We start from the raw sequence: 18650 nt of genomic DNA on the forward strand, positions 1-18650 counted from the left end.
CATCTATAGATGTACAGAGTGGGCCAAAATGGACACTTTTAAAGGGAAACTTCTGTTTTCAAACTAGATAGATAAAAATTGGTGGTTGTCTCTGCAGGTCAAATTTGATAACAAACCTAATGGTGAAAACCGCAAATCGATATCTATCATCGTTTCTGAGTTACAGCATGTTTTTCGAAAATGTGCATTTTCTAAAAGTTGCTGTAACTTTTTTTCTGTCAAAAATTTCTTTTTTCTAAGAAAACATTTCCAAAGCAATTTTTTACGTACACATTTTTACACAATGGTGCAAAAAAACTTATTTTTTAAAATGAGATATTAATAGTTATTGATGGAAAACTATTTGTTTCAACAAAACACCCTATATATTCCTGCATATTTCAATAGAGCTTGAAATTTGTGATGCACTAATATCAAACAAAATTCAGGACTGGCAGGTCTCGGACCATATTTCTGTCAAACCACCGCTGGTTGACCTATACGGTTAGCCAGGATCTCAGGACCACTGTAAAATTCCCCGTGACCCGAAGAGGAAGGATGTAGCTCTCTACAATCGACCCTTCGGAACTCTGCGGAAAGCAGAGGTCCGACTCCTGGCAATAATGAAGAACTGGAAAGGTACACGGTATCTATCCAAAACAAAATAAACATTGCCTGCAAGGAATCCTGTCCGATGAGGATGTTCAAACAGATGGCACAACCAATACATGGTGGTGCCCTGAACTGGAACACCTCAAGAAGACAGCCAGAACGACCTTTAACAAGGCAAAACGTACAAAACTCGAAGAGGACTGGGGTATCAAGCCAAACCTCAGAGAGTTCAAAAAAGTCTGCAGACAAAAACAAAGACCAAAAAAAGAGTCTACTGTGAGGCAGTCAAAGACTTCCCACCAGCTTCTAGGCTACAGAAGGCACTCTCAAATGTCCACCATAAGAGTATCGGCATCCTGACGAGGGAAAATGGCGACAAAGCCGCCAACCTCCAAGAAAGTGCTGAGATTCTTATGGAAACTCACTTCTTAGGTTCTGTCTTTCCTGGAACGACGAACTGGACGGAAGTACCAACAACACCCTCACAATACGACTGGCAATCTCCTAGTGACGAAGACAAGATAAAATGGGCTTTTCCCCCTCAAGTCACCAGGACCTGACGGTATAAGACCAACCCAAATTCAATGGGGATTGGTTATTCTTATGCCGCACCTGGTTGGAATATTCAGAGCCTTTCTAGCTCTGAGGCATATTCCCAGTAAGTGGAGGGAAGTACGAGTAGGACTACACCCTACCAAAAGCATTCCGACCAGTTAGTCTCACATCGTTCTTCTTAAAAACTATGGAGAGGCGGTTCATAAGAGATGAAGTACTTGTTCACAACCCACTTCATCCAAATCAGCATGCATATACTCCGGGATGGTCTACTAATTCGGCCCTTCACCATGTGGTTGGCAGAATCGCGAGATCATTGGACAACAAAGAATCCACGCTGGGTATATTCATAGATATCGAAGGAGCGTTTGATAAAACAACCTTTCCAATCAATTATCCATCAACTACACTCCAGGAATGTACCCCTGGTAGTAGGAGAATGGATACTCAAGATGCTCTCTAGTAGAGCAATAAGTATCAATGTAGAAGACATCACAATGAGATGACTGGTCATGAGAGACACAGGCAGGGGTTTTATCACCCCTTCTCTGGAACATAGTTCTGGATACCCTAATTAATGACCTCAACAATAATGGATTCTACACAATTGCATATGTAGATGTCATATTTATCTTGCAGACCGGCAAATTTGTGAACACACTGTGCGATAGAGCGCATGACAGGCTCAAATTAATAGAAACATGGTGTAAGGAACACTCACTGTCGATCAATCTCAAGAAGACTGAGATGACATCAAATGTTGTGTCAAAAATGGAATTAAGTGCTTGAAGAACACTTGAAATGTTGACAGTGGCATACACCATGATTGTACTCTGATCCAATATCGATTGACTTACTCGTATATTTTTTGTATACTTGAAGTAGAAATTCATAAATTCAATGTGAATGAAGGAATGTTGAAGAAACAAGGAATCATGAGATGGATTTCTATGGAGGATGGCATCCAACGTGACATAAAACATGATGACAACCAAGCAGCATAAAAAATAAGTAAGTGGAGAGTTCACTCACCTTTGGTCACCATCTTCAGACAAGCCAGCCCTATTCTTCCCGCCTCGGTTTCGATATTGTCCACTTCGAAGAGTTTGTTGTACGAGGGATCGATTCCTTTGGCGAATTCTTTGGTTCGTTCCAGAGTGGTCATATCGCATTTGACGAGAGATATTTGGCTCTTGTCTGGTTCGGCGCAGTCATCGTGGATATCTTTTGAAAAGCAGCTGTAGCATCTGATACTGTGGGCTAAAAAAGTGGTTGTATACCGATATGTAATGGAATAAATGTAATACTCTTCTTCAAGATGGGGTTGAATGAAAAATAAAGATGTCGAAATATTTTGATTTTTGTTTATCAATCCGAAAATTCAAAATTTGAACACCTCCTATGAAATATTGAAATGAAAATTTTTTTAAATGGACTGTTGAAAAATCTACAATGGAATTACTCGGTTCTCTGAAGATAACTAAGATTTGTTACTCAAAGAAGGTCATGCATTGAACGCTTCCTATCTTCAAATTCAAATGAAACAAAGTGTGTGTGAGATATCATTGAAATTTTTTATTTGTTTGAAAGATTTATTGATGCTATTATGTGAGGAATAAAATAATTGTTCAAATGTACGCCACGGCTTCTCTAGTAGGAGCGCCTTCAACATGTCTAATTTTACCTGATTCTAGCGCATGAATCAGGCTTAATAGCGTTGGTTATGTTAGCTTTGAGTACTGCTGTGGTTTGTGACTTATTCGCATACACCTGCAACTTGAGAAAACTCCACGAGAAGAAGTCTAACGGGGTCAAATCGTACGATCTCGGTGGACAGTTCACATCATCTCCACGTGAGATGAATATGCTCCCAAATCGCTCGTGCAGATGATCCATTGTAGCATGAGTTGGGTGGCCTAACCTAACCTAACCTAACCTAACCTATCCCAAGCTAACCTAACCTAACCTAACCTAACCTAACCTAACTTAACCTTACCTAACCTTCTTTTGGGGGGGGGGGATCGCTTGATACCCGGGCCTCTCTTTCAATCAGCCAGGGTAGTGTCGGACGCTACTCCGACTAAAAAAAGCCCCCCTTTCCGCCAGGATAGCCTTGAACTGTCAAGGTGATATTCATCAGGCTACCTGCATACCAGTGTGTTATACCTGCTCAGCTTCTACTTTGTTCTGGTGCTTCCGTTCTTCGTCTTCTTTTTTCTTCATTACTTCTCTAACGAATGCCTCGCCTTTCTTCCAGTGAGTTTCATCTCTTAGCATTGAACCAATCAGATTTTCAAGAGTTACGTCCAAGCCAATGTCATTTGTTAATGCAGTTCTTTTTCTATCCCACTTGTTACAGTGGAAGATGGTGTGCTCCGGGTCGTCCCTCTCTCCGCAGTGTATGCAGTTGTCACCAGTTGTTTTCCCTATTTTCCGCGAAAAAGCCCTGAAGGATCCGTGCCCTGTTAATGCCTGCGTCAAAAAGTAATTTGTGGTTTTAAACTTGCACTGTAACCATGGCTTTATATTGGCGATCAGTCTCTTCGTCCACTGTGCTTTCTCTTGTAAAGTATTCCACCTCTCCTGCCACAAGAATATCGTCACCTCCCTTTCGACTTGTCTTGATTCCTTTGTAACATCCTCTTCAAAGATGATAACTTGGTGTTAAAAATAAGGATTTGGTGTTGGGAAAAAACTATATCAAAAGTTCCAAACAGTGCATCATAAGTAACCTAACCTAACCTAACCTAACCTAACCCAACCTAACCTAACCTAACCTAACCTAACCTAACCTATAAAACCTATAAAAGTCTGCAACAAAAAGCTGGATGTTTTCAACTGATCTGCAACAAAAAATCTGTCTGAATATTCTCAACTGATCTTTATGTATTTAGGTGTTCTGAAAAGTAAAAAAAGTACTCAAAAAATTCCAGAACATCACGCTATTTTGCAAAACGCGAAATTATTTATAAGGGTTTTTGAACTAACTTCAAGTCATAAATGAATATATACAATTTAATGCACCTTCCTTCAACTTTGCATCTAAGATGCCTGGAAACTCTGATATTGAGTATTTGAAGCAATTTCCATCTCTTGGAAGTGATTTCACAAATTGCGTCATCAATTCCAGCTTTATGTGAAGCGGTGGTAAAAGAACTTCATGAGGAGGCACCAAAGTTTCATGTAGGACTTTCTTTTCGCCAACATGAAGTTCCCTCAGAGGCCAACACTTTTTGGTCCAGTGATTTGCTCGAACTCTATTATCCCACAGATACAAAAATCTATCTTAACCTAACCCAACCTAACCTAATCTCAACTCACTCAACCCAACACAACCTAACCTTAAATCACCTAACCTAACCAATTTTCCCTTACTCTGGCGTATAAATTAGGCTGAATGGAATGGGTTATGTTGGTTTTGAGAAATGGGTCTACAGATGGGTTTACAGAAATGGGTCTCATTTCACACGTCATTGTATATGGTCGTTTACCTTCAGTTCCTGGGTCTGTTGAATTTTGTACGGGTACAGGCCCAAGTCACAAAGTGAAATTCGCCAACTTGTGGTCTGCGAAAGAGCGGGTTGTTTTATTGCTAACGTTTAGAAATTAAATTAAATTCTTCTTCGACTCTCGAAAAGAGTTTGTTAATTCGAAAATAACAGACTTATTAGATACATACAAAAAATACAAAAATCCAAAATAATGAAGTTTTCGAGACAACATTACAAAAAGACATGAAATAAACGATTGGCTTTATCTTTGGTGTCTGACTTGATCAATTACAGAAAAAATGCACAATGAAACAAAAAAATTAAGAAGAACCCCGAGAAAGAATTTATTTGAGTTCGAAATAAAAATTCTTTCTGTTATCCAACTGACCCAGTGAATTGAAAAAAAAAAAATTATTTTTTCCTGGTTGTAGCTGCAAATCTGAATAACTTTTAGTGAGTATTTTAGAGAATGTAAACTTTTACGGCCGGACATAACTGTGTGAGGGCTATTTTCCGGGTTTTTTGAGCGTTCTCTGAAGGGTTGTATGCCTGACGTTTCGTCTACCACTGCGGTAGATATTATCACAAACGATGTGGTTCCGGTCGCAGGGCCAGAGTTGATGCTCGTGTTATTGTTCCCGTTTTGAATGCAGTAATTTCGATACTAGTATTTGACTCTAGTTTTATATTATTATTATTAATAGGCGTGGCTTGGTTTCTCTCAATTGGACCTTAGGTCAGTCGGGTGACTAAGCTGACCTTGGGTCAGACAACCCCAGAAAACCTTTAGCAACACCCGGGGTATACAGAATTCCTTGTAGCTTCCTTGTAACTTTGTTGAAATCATGTTTGGCTAGAGCTGATTCGTCGGTTTATTCACTTAGTTTCGTGATTTCATTATAGACCGACTCGCAGCTACAAGGAACCCGGTATACCTCGAGTGTTGCTGAAGAATATCTCTGGGGTTCCTAGCTGACCTGAGGTTAGCTGCCCTCAGGTCAGCTGGGGTCCTTAGCTGGAGATCTTAGGGCAACTAACCTTAGATCACCTTTAGGTCAGAGAACCCCAGAGAACCTTTAGTAACTCTCGAGGTATACCAATTCCTTGTAGCTTCCTTGTAACTTTGTTGAAATTATGTTTGGCTAGAGCTGATTCGTCGGTTTGCTCACTTAGTTTCGTGGTTTCAATATACACTAACTCGCAGCTACAAAGAACCCGGTATACTTCGGGTGTTGCTGAAGGTTCTCTGGGGTCACTAGCTGACCTGAAGTTAGCTGACCTCATGTCAGCTGGGGTCCTTAGCTGGAGATCTTAGGTCAACTGACCTTAGATCACCTGGGATCTTTAGCTGAGGGCCTTAAGTCAGCTGATTTTCCAAGCAGACCTTATGTCAGAGAACCCCAAGGAACCTTTAGTACCTCTCGAGGTATACCAAATTCCTTGTAGCTTCCTTGTAACTTTGTTGAAATTATGTTTGGCTAGAGCTGATTCGTCGGTTTGTTCACTTAGTTTCGTGGTTTCAATATACATCGACTCGTAGCTACAAAGAACCCGGTATACCTCGGGTGTTGCTGAAGGTTCTCTGGAGTCACCAGCTGACCTGAAGTTAGCTGACCTCATGTCAGCTGGGGTCCTTAGCTGGAGATCTTAGGTCAACTAACCTTAGATCACCTGGGATCTTCAGCTGAGTACCTTAAGTCAGCTGATTTTCCAAGCAGACCTTAGGTCAGAGAACCCCAGAGAACCTTTAGTCGCTCTCGAGGTATACCGAATTCCTTGTAGCTTCCTTGTAACTTTGTTGAAATCATGTTTGGCTAGAGCTGATTCGTCGGTTTGTTCACTTAGTTTCGTGATTTCATTATAAACCGACTCGCAGCTACAAGGAACCCGGTATACTTCGGGTGTTGCTGAAGGTTCTCTGGGGTCACTAGCTGACCTGAAGTTAGCTGACCTCATGTCAGCTGGGGTCCTTAGTTGGAGATCTTAGGTCAACTGACCTTAGATCACCTGGGATCTTTAGCTGAGGGCCTTAAGTCAGCTGATTTTCCAAGCAGACCTTATGTCAGAGAACCCCAAGGAACCTTTAGTAACTCTCGAGGTATACCAAATTCCTTGTAGCTTCCTTGTAACTTCGTTGAAATTATGTTTGGCTAGAGCTGATTCGTCGGTTTGTTCACTTAGTTTCGTGGTTTCAATATACATCGACTCGTAGCTACAAAGAACCCGGTATACCTCGGGTGTTGCTGAAGGTTCTCTGGAGTCACTAGCTGACCTGAAGTTAGCTGACCTCAGGTCAGCTGGGGTCCTTAGCTGGAGATCTTAGGTCAACTGACCTTAGATCACCTGGGATCTTTAGCTGAGGGCCTTAAGTCAGCTGATTTTCCAAGCAGACCTTAGGTCAGAGAACCCCAGAGAACCTTTAGTCGCTCTCGAGGTATACCGAATTCCTTGTAGCTTCCTTGTAACTTTGTTGAAATCATGTTTGGCTAGAGCTGATTCGTCGGTTTGTTCACTTAGTTTCGTGATTTCATTATAAACCGACTCGCAGCTACAAGGAACCCGGTATACCTCGGGTGTTGCTGAAAGTTCTCTGGGGTTCCTAGCTGACCTTAGGTCAGCTGGGGTCTTCAGCAGATTTTCCAAACAGACCTTAGGTCAGAGAACCCCAAGGAACCTTTAGTAACTCTCGAGGTATACCAAATTCCTTGTAGCTTCCTTGTAACTTCGTTGAAATTATGTTTGGCTAGAGCTGATTCGTCGGTTTGTTCACTTTGTTTCGTGGTTTCAATATACACCGACTCGTAGCTACAAAGAACCCAGTATACCTCGGGTGTTGCTGAAGGTTCTCTGGAGTCACTAGCTGACCTGAAGTTAGCTGACCTCAGGTCAGCTGGGGTCCTTAGCTGGAGATCTTAGGTCAACTGACCTTAGATTACCTGGGATCTTTAGCTGAGGACCTTAAGTCAGCTGATTTTCCAAGCAGACCTTATGACAGAGAACCCCAGAGAACCTTCAGTAACTCTCGAGGTATACCAAATTCCTTGTAGCTTCCTTGTAACTTCGTTGAAATTATGTTTGGCTAGAGCTGATTCGTCGGTTTATACACTTAATTTCGTGGTTTCAATATACACCGACTCGCAGCTACAAAGAACCCGGTATACCTCGGGTGTTGCTGAAGGTTCTCTGGGGTCACTAGCTGACCTGAGGTTAGCTGTCCTCAGGTCAGCTGGGGTCCTTAGCTGGAGATCTTAGGTCAACTGACCTTAGATCACCTGGGATCTTTAGCTGAGGGCCTTAAGTCAGCTGATTTTCCAAGCAGACCTTATGTCAGAGAACCCCAAGGAACCTTTAGTAACTCTCGAGGTATACCAAATTCCTTGTAGCTTCCTTGTAACTTCGTTGAAATTATGTTTGGCTAGAGCTGATTCGTCGGTTTGTTCACTTAGTTTCGTGGTTTCAATATACATCGACTCGTAGCTACAAAGAACCCGGTATACCTCGGGTGTTGCTGAAGGTTCTCTGGAGTCACTAGCTGACCTGAAGTTAGCTGACCTCAGGTCAGCTGGGGTCCTTAGCTGGAGATCTTAGGTCAACTGACCTTAGATCACCTGGGATCTTTAGCTGAGGGCCTTAAGTCAGCTGATTTTCCAAGCAGACCTTAGGTCAGAGAACCCCAGAGAACCTTTAGTCGCTCTCGAGGTATACCGAATTCCTTGTAGCTTCCTTGTAACTTTGTTGAAATCATGTTTGGCTAGAGCTGATTCGTCGGTTTGTTCACTTAGTTTCGTGATTTCATTATAAACCGACTCGCAGCTACAAGGAACCCGGTATACCTCGGGTGTTGCTGAAAGTTCTCTGGGGTTCCTAGCTGACCTTAGGTCAGCTGGGGTCTTCAGCAGATTTTCCAAACAGACCTTAGGTCAGAGAACCCCAAGGAACCTTTAGTAACTCTCGAGGTATACCAAATTCCTTGTAGCTTCCTTGTAACTTCGTTGAAATTATGTTTGGCTAGAGCTGATTCGTCGGTTTGTTCACTTTGTTTCGTGGTTTCAATATACACCGACTCGTAGCTACAAAGAACCCAGTATACCTCGGGTGTTGCTGAAGGTTCTCTGGAGTCACTAGCTGACCTGAAGTTAGCTGACCTCAGGTCAGCTGGGGTCCTTAGCTGGAGATCTTAGGTCAACTGACCTTAGATTACCTGGGATCTTTAGCTGAGGACCTTAAGTCAGCTGATTTTCCAAGCAGACCTTATGACAGAGAACCCCAGAGAACCTTCAGTAACTCTCGAGGTATACCAAATTCCTTGTAGCTTCCTTGTAACTTCGTTGAAATTATGTTTGGCTAGAGCTGATTCGTCGGTTTATACACTTAATTTCGTGGTTTCAATATACACCGACTCGCAGCTACAAAGAACCCGGTATACCTCGGGTGTTGCTGAAGGTTCTCTGGGGTCACTAGCTGACCTGAGGTTAGCTGTCCTCAGGTCAGCTGGGGTCCTTAGCTGGAGATCTTAGGTCAACTGACCTTAGATCACCTGGGATCTTTAGCTGAGGGCCTTAAGTCAGCTGATTTTCCAAGCAGACCTTATGTCAGAGAACCCCAAGGAACCTTTAGTAACTCTCGAGGTATACCAAATTCCTTGTAGCTTCCTTGTAACTTCGTTGAAATTATGTTTGGCTAGAGCTGATTCGTCGGTTTATACACTTAATTTCGTGGTTTCAATATACACCGACTCGCAGCTACAAAGAACCCGGTATACCTCGGGTGTTGCTGAAGGTTCTCTGGGGTCACTAGCTGACCTGAGGTTAGCTGTCCTCAGGTCAGCTGGGGTCCTTAGCTGGAGATCTTAGGTCAACTGACCTTAGATCACCTGGGATCTTTAGCTGAAGACCTTAGGTCACCTGATTTCCTAAGCTGACCCCAGGTCAGAAAACCCCAGAGAACCTTTCGCAACACCCGGGGTATACCGGATTCCTTATAGCAACGGGTCGGTCTACATTGGAACGACGAAAAGAAGTGTGGGTTATGTTAGGTTCAAAGTGAGTGGGTCTATTCCACCCTCCACCACAACCCGCAAGGGTTTATTGTGGCTCACACCCATTCACACTCGACCTAGTAAACCCAGCTTCTTAACGAAGCCGATTAGTTTGTATGGTGAGTGTATGGTGAGTCTGTCAGGTTAGATGGTAAGAGTACGGCTCTACCGAACTCTTGAAAACCTGATTCGGTCCCCAGCGAGGCAGGCACAAATTATGTGCTCTGCTGTTTCATCATTTTCCAAACAGAGGCGACACACACTGTCTTCTGACAGTCCGAGTCTCTGTATATGATGATTCAAATGACAGTGACCTGTAAAAAGGCCATCAAGGTGTTCAATCTTTGTTTGGTGAAGCCTAAAGCAATGCCAATGACAGTTTCTGGTCCGATGAAGCTGTTGCAGCACCCTCCTTTGCAAGGGAGTCAGCAGCCTCATTGCCTTTCAGCCTCATTGCCTTCCAGGCCTTCCAGACCAGAGACAATCTGTTAAGTCTTCCTATCGAGGAGAGTCGTTTTTGGCCATTTGCTACCAAATTAGACGTTGCTCGGTAGAAGCCAAGAGCTTCCAACACCGTTTGACTTTCCGAGAATATCTTTGTTGACTTGTGTATGAGGTTGGATTCTTTCAATCTCTCCGCATACAATTTATTAGCGTAAATTTCCGCTTGAAATACAGTCGCATAGGTTCTTAGGAAGGTTGATATCTCTGTCCCGTGTCTGCGACTGAAAACACCTGCACCAGAACCGGAAGGTGTTTTTGATCCATCTGTAAACCAACAACTATCTGCTCCTAATATTTCCTTCTCCTCCCGGAAGATCCACTGTGGGTCCCCGTCTCTCTGAACACAAGGGAAATTGTCGCCTTGGACAAACCAACAAATCGACTATAGCCGAATATGCACTCAACAACAAAAACTCATATTATCTAATTCGAAAATATAGTAATACTCGATGAAACTCAAAATAAGTATTCAATAGTATATATAGAACAACAGTATTCAAGAATAAGTATTCAAGAGTATATATAGAGCTGTAGGTGGATAGACTGCATGCTTAGGGGAAGATTGGTATATACAAGCATTATGGGGGAAACAGTCGTGGCAAGGGTAGCAAGGGGCTGTCCTCAGGGGGGGTTCTATCCCTTCTGTTATGGAACCTTGTCATGGACGAGCTACTATGTTTCTTGAACCATAATGGGTATAAAGCACTGGGCTATGCAGACGACTTAGTCATCTTAGTCCAGGGTAAATACAATAATGTAGTGAAGGGATGCATGCAGCAGGGCCTGAACAAGATGGACCGAAGAAGAAGGGCTTAACATAAGCCCATCCAAATCGACCATAGTAGCATTCACCAAGAGGACTAAAACGGAGGGTTTCGGACCTCTAAAACTTCGAGATGAAGAAATACAAGTGTCGGGGGAGGTTGAATATCTGGGAGTAATCCTAGATTCTAAACTGACTTGGAACCAACACTTGGACAGGATAAAGAGAAAAGGGGAGTTAGCACTGATGCTCGCCAGACGCACCTATGGAAAAACATGGGGGCTAAAACCAGACATGGTATATTGGCTATACACGATGGTGGTTAAACCCATGATAACATACGCGTCTCTGGTCTGGTGGCCAAAGGTGAAGCAGGCGACCGCCATCAACAAACTAGGCAAGGGGCAAAGACTTGAACGTTTGGGAATGACGGGAGCAATGAGAACTACCCCAACAGCTGCATTGAAGACACTCCTGAATCTACCTCCTTTACACTTTGTGATAATGGGGGAGGCCAGGATGGGCCAATTCAGACTGGAAAACTCACCGAACTACAAAAGATCGGACCGAACAGAAATGTCGGAACAAGTGGAGGAGCACAGATTGAATATGTGCAGGGACCACATGGCACCGAAGTACACCTTTAACACAAACTTCACGGCCAAAATCATAAGCCGTGAAGAGTGGAAGACCATTAGTCATCCCGAAAACATGTTTGGAAAAAACACCTGGTAAATAGATGGATCGAAGACCAAACATGGAACGAGAGCTGGAATATACAGAGCGGATAGAAATCTAAACTACAGCTATCCGCTAGGACTATATACATCCGTCTTTCAGGCGGAAGTGTATGCTATCTTGCATTATTAAATTGAGACCACAAATAAATGAGCGGATCAATATTTTTACAGACAGTAAGAGCGCAGGGGCTCTGACAAACCCGAAGGTGACATTAAAACTGGTCTGGGAATGCCATGAAGAACTGAATGAACTTGCAAACAGGAACAAATTAACTTTGTACTGGGTGCCATCAACTTCATCAACTTCATATATAGGTCCTGAACCAGCTCTGGGGGTACCAAAATCATTGGTACGAAACCAGATTAGGACATGGACCAATAAGAAGCACACAGAGTACTGGACAAAAGTACCTGGCAACAAACACAGTAGAACCTTCATTGGGGAACCGTCCGAGAAAAGAACGGAAGAGCTACTTCAATATAGTAAGGATCGGCTCAGAATAATTACAGGGTTACTAACCGGTAATTGTTCGCTTAGAGGATACCTGAATAAAATGGGGCTGTACAACGGGGACCTCAGTTGCAGATTATGCAACGAAGGAATAGCTCTACACATCTTATGCAAATGTGAGGCACTGAATCACAGGAGGCAGGCAATATATGGACGTACAAAATTACGCCCAGAAGAATATGACGAACATCCAACACGGAACCTGTACAAACTAGTACAGGGAACGAGACTGATGGAATGGGTGCCAGAAGAAGATGGGAGGATAAACGCAACAAGCCCAAGAGGCTGCAGAGTTTTCTGGAGACTTGGACTAAATGGACAAGTCAGACAGCTCCCAAGGTACAAAAAAAAATATGTAGAGCGATAGAAATGAAACAAAAACAGGGATAATTACATCAAACAAGAAGAGGCAATGAACATTATTAAACTCTGACTACCTGTCCTTTAAGGTACACAAACAAGGTCAGGTAATCCAATTGATGGAAACTAAGTCACGCCCACTAGTAATAATATAAAACCAGAGTCTATTACCAGCATTACAGTTATTGCGTTCGGAACAACATAAACTACAGCTCAAGCACCAACTAGGACACTGCGATCATTACCACATCGCCTTTGATAATGTCTACCGCAGTAGTAGACGAAACGCCAGGCATAAAAACCTGCGGACCACGGCCAAGAAACCCGAAAAGTTTATTTAACACAGAGAATATTCGATTCAACAAACAGTGTATATAGTAAATACTCTTGGATGAACTGTTTTACTGCTACTTCTTCAAATATTTTCTTCTGTTGCATTTCTTTTTTGCATGTTTTCACCATATTCTGAGGGAAAAAAATTAATTAATGCACCTAATGCAATGAGTCATAGACGGGACTTTTTTACACCCCAAACAAAACAACCCCCAAAGACGCACCTTTCTGCACCCCGACAAAAAAAATGACGGCACTCGCAAGGATCCGCAACCAGCACATTTCGCGATAACGTCGTCGGCAACTTGACCACTGGAAGGATTCAATCGGAATAAAAGTTGGTAAACAAATGCGCAGCGAAAAATTTGAGCGAATGAGATATGTGGGACGCCGAGGACGCCTCAGGGGGCGCCAAGGATATCTGGCGCCTTTTCTCGCCCCGACGCAAGGGGTGAGTGGGGGAAGTTTATTACACTAACCCCAATTGCGATGGTCGATGACATCGGTGACAGCGACGTGCTCCATGGTAGCCTTGTTTTTTTCAGGCGACCTCAATATAAATTAAAACTGCTAAAGTAAACAAATCTAATCGGCTGATTCGGCTGCATGATATTGAATATAAAATTTTCTTACTATGAATTTTATTCCGAAGTTAATTGGTTCTTTCTTTCATTTCTTCTTGACAGCCATTCGAACAATCACACGAGGTCTTTTCAAAAACAAAATATAGTTTGAAAAACTAAAAAACACGCTTTTAAAGAACATCGAACTGAAAAGTTAAAAATAAATATAGTTTAAAAAAACTAGAAAACATGCTATATATTTATAAAATTATTACAATGTGTTAAAACAACGATAAAAATAAAATGAATACAACAATAAAAATTAATTGGCGCTCCGGGGCGACTTCATTGATTCCAGTGGCGCATTTGCTTTTTTAGCTGCAGGAAAACCCGGAAAAACCTGCAGCACCACATCATCTGAAGATCTTGATCTAACAATGTCCTCTCTCTCATAAAACAAAATGTAGGGTGTCTCCAGAGGCTCCAATAAATTCAATGCATCGCCAGAACACTTCGTGACACGACTATCGTCAAACTTAAACCAGTCCGTTTCTTCTTTGACCAAGGCGTAATAATGACCAATTCAACGCCAGAACCACAGTGAACAATGACTGCATGAATATTATAACAGTGGTCTGCTAGGTTGAAATGTTCATCTATTTCGAACCTTCCAAAGAGTTTCTTGCTTCCGTTAGAGGTTGAGTCTTGTTTGAATATCATCAGTGTTATTATTAGATTGACTGGTGCCTCAGATATACTTGTTTCCTTATAACAGTCAGTTAGTTTGGCGCATGTTTGACAATACAGTCGATCATCACCTGTTAAAAATTCCATTTTCAGATGATTTAACAATAAGCTTTGCACGGACTGGTAATTAGTCGTATTAGGAAAAGCTAGATGAAGTTCCAGAAATTCACATAAGTTTTCAGTACTTCTTGAACATTTACCACAAAGTAAACAAGTGAGGATTTTTCCAGCAAAAGATTTACAAACACAAGACGAGATGGGTTGTACGGAATCATTCAGTCCAGAGCGGCTGGGAGTATTGATTTTGCTATTGTTTTGCTCACGAAGAGTATTCAACAAGAACCCCAAGAATTCGGAACAATCCTCTTGTTGTCCTAACGAGTATCTAGTGGACTTCAAAGACTCCAGGAAATCGGTTGGAGGGAAAGATGATACCTTCTTACGAAACTGCAGCTGCATGAACAGTTGTTTGAGTTTGACGAATAAGCAGGAAACATTCCCGTTCTCGTTCATCATTAAAACTTCGTTCTTGAAATTCTTCGTCATGAACAACACTTGTAAAATGCTATTCATGTAACAAGTGTTTCCTAAATTATCCAATCCAATTTTCTTCTCTAGATTTTCAGGACAACTCTCTACTGATTCGTAAGGAAGAACACGTTTCACAGAATCTCCATAAGAACCATTTCTCAAGCTGCGATCGATCCTTCCAAGTGAAAAAGGGTTTCGTAGAGGGATAGATTCGGCTCTTGCTTCAAGAAGCGCTTCCACTGAAATGGTACCAATTCTACGAGGAATGCAACTCATTTTTTGGGGCCAAGAATGACCTGAGTCCACTGACCGCACTGAAAAAGAAGAAGGTGGATCAATCACTTGTGAATTAACCTTGATAGGAGACTGATAAATATCCACATATTTTGGCTTGTTTCGAAGAGGTTTCAGTTCCGTACTGAAATTAGGGCAATGCATGATCTCATCAAAATTATGTGAAAAATGAAAACATGCTTTTGAAGAACATCGAACTAATAAGTTGAAAATTATTTTTTTTGAATAAGCTCAAAATAATAACGAACGAAAAATAGATAGATAGATATATTTTTCTACACCCGTACTCTAACAATACACTTATATGACCATAATCCGTTTCATAATGATATCCATTATGATACAGATTTTTCATAACGATACATTTTATCAACCAATAGAAACCCATAATTTTTCAATCAAGAATCCTGTTCCTTTGTTTGTCCTAGATTCTAACCTAAGTAACTAATTGCTTTATTTGTCAAAATCAGTTTTCATATTACCTACCTATATTATCAAAATGTCTGAAAACAGCGATATAGAAGGAATACCATCGACTCCAATATTTTCAAAAGATCAGATTCATTACAGTTGTTATATTCAATATAAATATAATTAGAATCTTTATAGTTTTCATATATCCATGATAATACCATTAAGTTTGTGTTTTTTTTAAAAAATATGAGTTAATTACTGTAAATGTGTTCAATACAAATATAATATTTATAGTTTTTCATTATTTATCAGGTTTAGAAAAAATAGCGTATGCAACTCTCATGTAATGGTTATTAATACACTCGCATATACCATACAAAACTCGCCTTCGGCTCGTTTCGTATCCCGGTTAATGCTCGTGTCTTAATAACCATCATTACATGATCGTTGCATGATTATTTGTTTGACAACTTTACACTTGAATGTTTGTTGCAAGTCAGTTAAAAATATACACAGGAAAAAAACTAGTCACAAGTTAAAAATATTGAATCATAAATTGTGAATAAAATGAAAGATAATCAGTCTAAAATTTTTGAAAGTGTCAAAAGACAGATATTATGTATAAACATGAGCTTCATATATCAGATGAAATAAAATCAAATCTGAATCGGCATAATTGAAGTACTTAAATATTCCTGAGTACTATAAAACCGTTTTCCAGGAGAATAGTTCTGACTTTGTTTTTGAAGGAGCTTTGTTTGAGCACTTTGAACGAATTAGGAAGATGATTGTAGAGATTGATATTCAATGAATTTTTAATAGACTTTGTGAGTTTGTATCGGCATTCATCAATATTCTGATTGCTTTTTTCCAAAGTCTGAAGATTTTAATGGAGTGAGAGGAATTACCCCACAAAACTATGCCATAATTCATATGTGAGTGGAACAAAGCAAAATATGAACTTCTCAGGGCGTCAAGAGACAATACTCTATTTAGCTGTCGAAAACCAAATATACTCTTACACAGCTTCTTACTCAGTTCATCAATGTGTGCATACCTAACCCTAAATTCATATCACTGTGATGGGCTGTCGTCTCAGGCAAATATTGCTTTTAGGTTAGTGTTTCAGAAATGGACTAGTATTGAATAGGACTTCAATAATCAAAACAACAATTTTGACAAAGTGGTCTTTCCGGACGAAGTTCGTCTCAACAGGAGCTGAAAACTCCACCATAAATATAATCTTGCTCTGATAAATGCGGCACTCCTTGTTCCCCACAACTGTTTCAACATCCCCCGGAGCGTAGGGCATCAACGGTGTCTTGTCAATACTTATCTGTGTGTGTTGGTTGGTATTTCTCCAGGGCCTAACTTGATATCTCTACTCTTTTCGATAAAGTGGCTCGGGTCTTCAATAAATGACTGTTTTTCCTATGTGCGACTGAAGTAGGCTCTTCAAATATTTAGTCAGCTCATAAGTTGGTGAACCTATCGCTTTCACGATAGGTCTGAATGGCACATTCTCTTTATATGGATTTTTGGTAAGCCATATAGACGTGAGGCAAAAACTTTGCATTTTTGTATGACCTGTTTTGTGTCCTCTCCAAGTCTGGATGAACAGATAAGATTTGTACTTATGATGCACTGTTTGGAACCTTTGGTGTAGTAATGAATATTACTCGAGTTTTTTCCCAACACCAAATCGTTATTTTTAACACCTCGACACGTGTTTCGATCACCAAGTGATCCATCTTCAAGAGGAAGATAAAACTGGAAACTAATGCGAGCTAACCCTATGTATGCTATAAAGGTAACCCATACAGGTAAACCATCCAGGCGTACCAACCATACAGGTATACCACCCTAAATTAATTTTACAATTTTGCCTTATCTATTATTTTACAATATATGTTTAACTGTTATAGCTGTACATAAAACAATTTTCAGCTATATAAAAATTAATTTCACAATATTGCCTATCCAAATTTATTTTTGCAATGTGTCCTTATGTAGTAATCAGTAAACCCAACAACATTATTTTATTTTATTTTATTTTATTTTAACAAGCTATATAGTATGCTCTTTGGTATAGGTCCGTCATCATTACTCATAATATTATTGTGTTTACTTATTTCCACACTCTCAAAGGCATCTAGTTGCCTGTTGTTGTTAACTTGTCTAACTAATTTTAATGAATTGAAGTCTATGGAATGGTTTTGTTGCAAAATATGATGGGCGACTGCTGATTTTTCAGGTCTTCCATATTTTAAGTGTGCTATGTGATCCCTATATCTTACTTTAATATATCTTTTTGTCTGTCCATAATATTTTGCACCGCAGTCCTTACATTCAATTTCGTAAATTCCAGACTTTTCCGAATTCTCGACTTTGTCTTTTGGACTTCCCAAAAGGCTCTGTAGTGTATGACTTATTTTAAAAACCACCTTCATACCTAGTTCCTTGAAAATCTTCCCAAAGTTCCTCGTATATTGGTGGTATGGAACTGAGATGTATTTATCTTGGTTTTTATCCTTTCTGAAAGTCGAGATTTCGTTCATTCTTAACCTATACTTCTTCTTCCTTATTATGTCATCTACAATACCCCTTGTGCTGTCCACAACTGTCAGGAATATACCTGTACGTGCTTGTTTTTTTTTCTAAATATATCGTATTCTAACCCTCCATATTGGCTCCTCATTACCAAAACGTCAAGAAATGGTAGTTGTCCCTTATTTTCTAACTCATACGTGAATTTTATTGATGGACATCTATTATTCAAAATGGAAACAAAATCGTCAATATTCGATTTTTTGGTATCGAATATCACGAAAATATCATCCTCATACCTTAGCCAAATCCTAGGAAAATACTTCGACTTTTCTTTGGTTTCCATTTCGAATATGCTCATGAACAGGTCTGCCAGGTAGAGGGACAAGGGGTTTCCCATGGCCGTTCCTTGCTGTTGTTCATAAAAGCAACCTTCTACCTGGAACCGATTTTGTTTCATACACAAATTAGTAAGAGAAACGAATTCATCGATTTCGTTATTATTGAAATTATTTTTCTCTAGTAATTTCCTGAGGTATTGCAAGGTCTGTGGAATTGGGACGCTAGGAAATAAGGAACTAACATCAAAATAAACCAAAATCTCACCTTCTTGCAGAACCACGTTTTTTGTATGTTTTATGAACTCTAAAAAGTTTTTTTATACTAAA

The 18650-nt window shown here is 40.5% G+C and overlaps 1 protein-coding gene across 3 annotated transcripts in view; it reads right to left on the reverse strand.

Moving 5' to 3' along the window:
* The window catches only part of LOC111512499 (uncharacterized), a 40687-nt gene that overhangs the window by 4367 nt on the left and 17670 nt on the right, over window positions 1–18650 (reverse strand). For 2 of the 3 annotated variants that reach the window (XM_074174557.1, XM_023168635.2), the window contains exon 2: window positions 2179–2406. In XM_074174557.1, coding sequence (XP_074030658.1) covers window positions 2179–2406 — 228 coding nt within the window. Of the gene's footprint in view, window positions 1–2178; window positions 2407–13110; window positions 13389–18650 lie in introns of those variants that run through there. The other variant, XM_023168634.2, reaches the window with a different exon arrangement.

Source organism: Leptinotarsa decemlineata, unplaced genomic scaffold (assembly GCF_025532065.1).
Source record: "Leptinotarsa decemlineata unplaced genomic scaffold, Ldec_3_MD MMD2_tig00000591_RagTag_RagTag, whole genome shotgun sequence".
Lineage (NCBI taxonomy): Eukaryota > Metazoa > Arthropoda > Insecta > Coleoptera > Chrysomelidae > Leptinotarsa > Leptinotarsa decemlineata.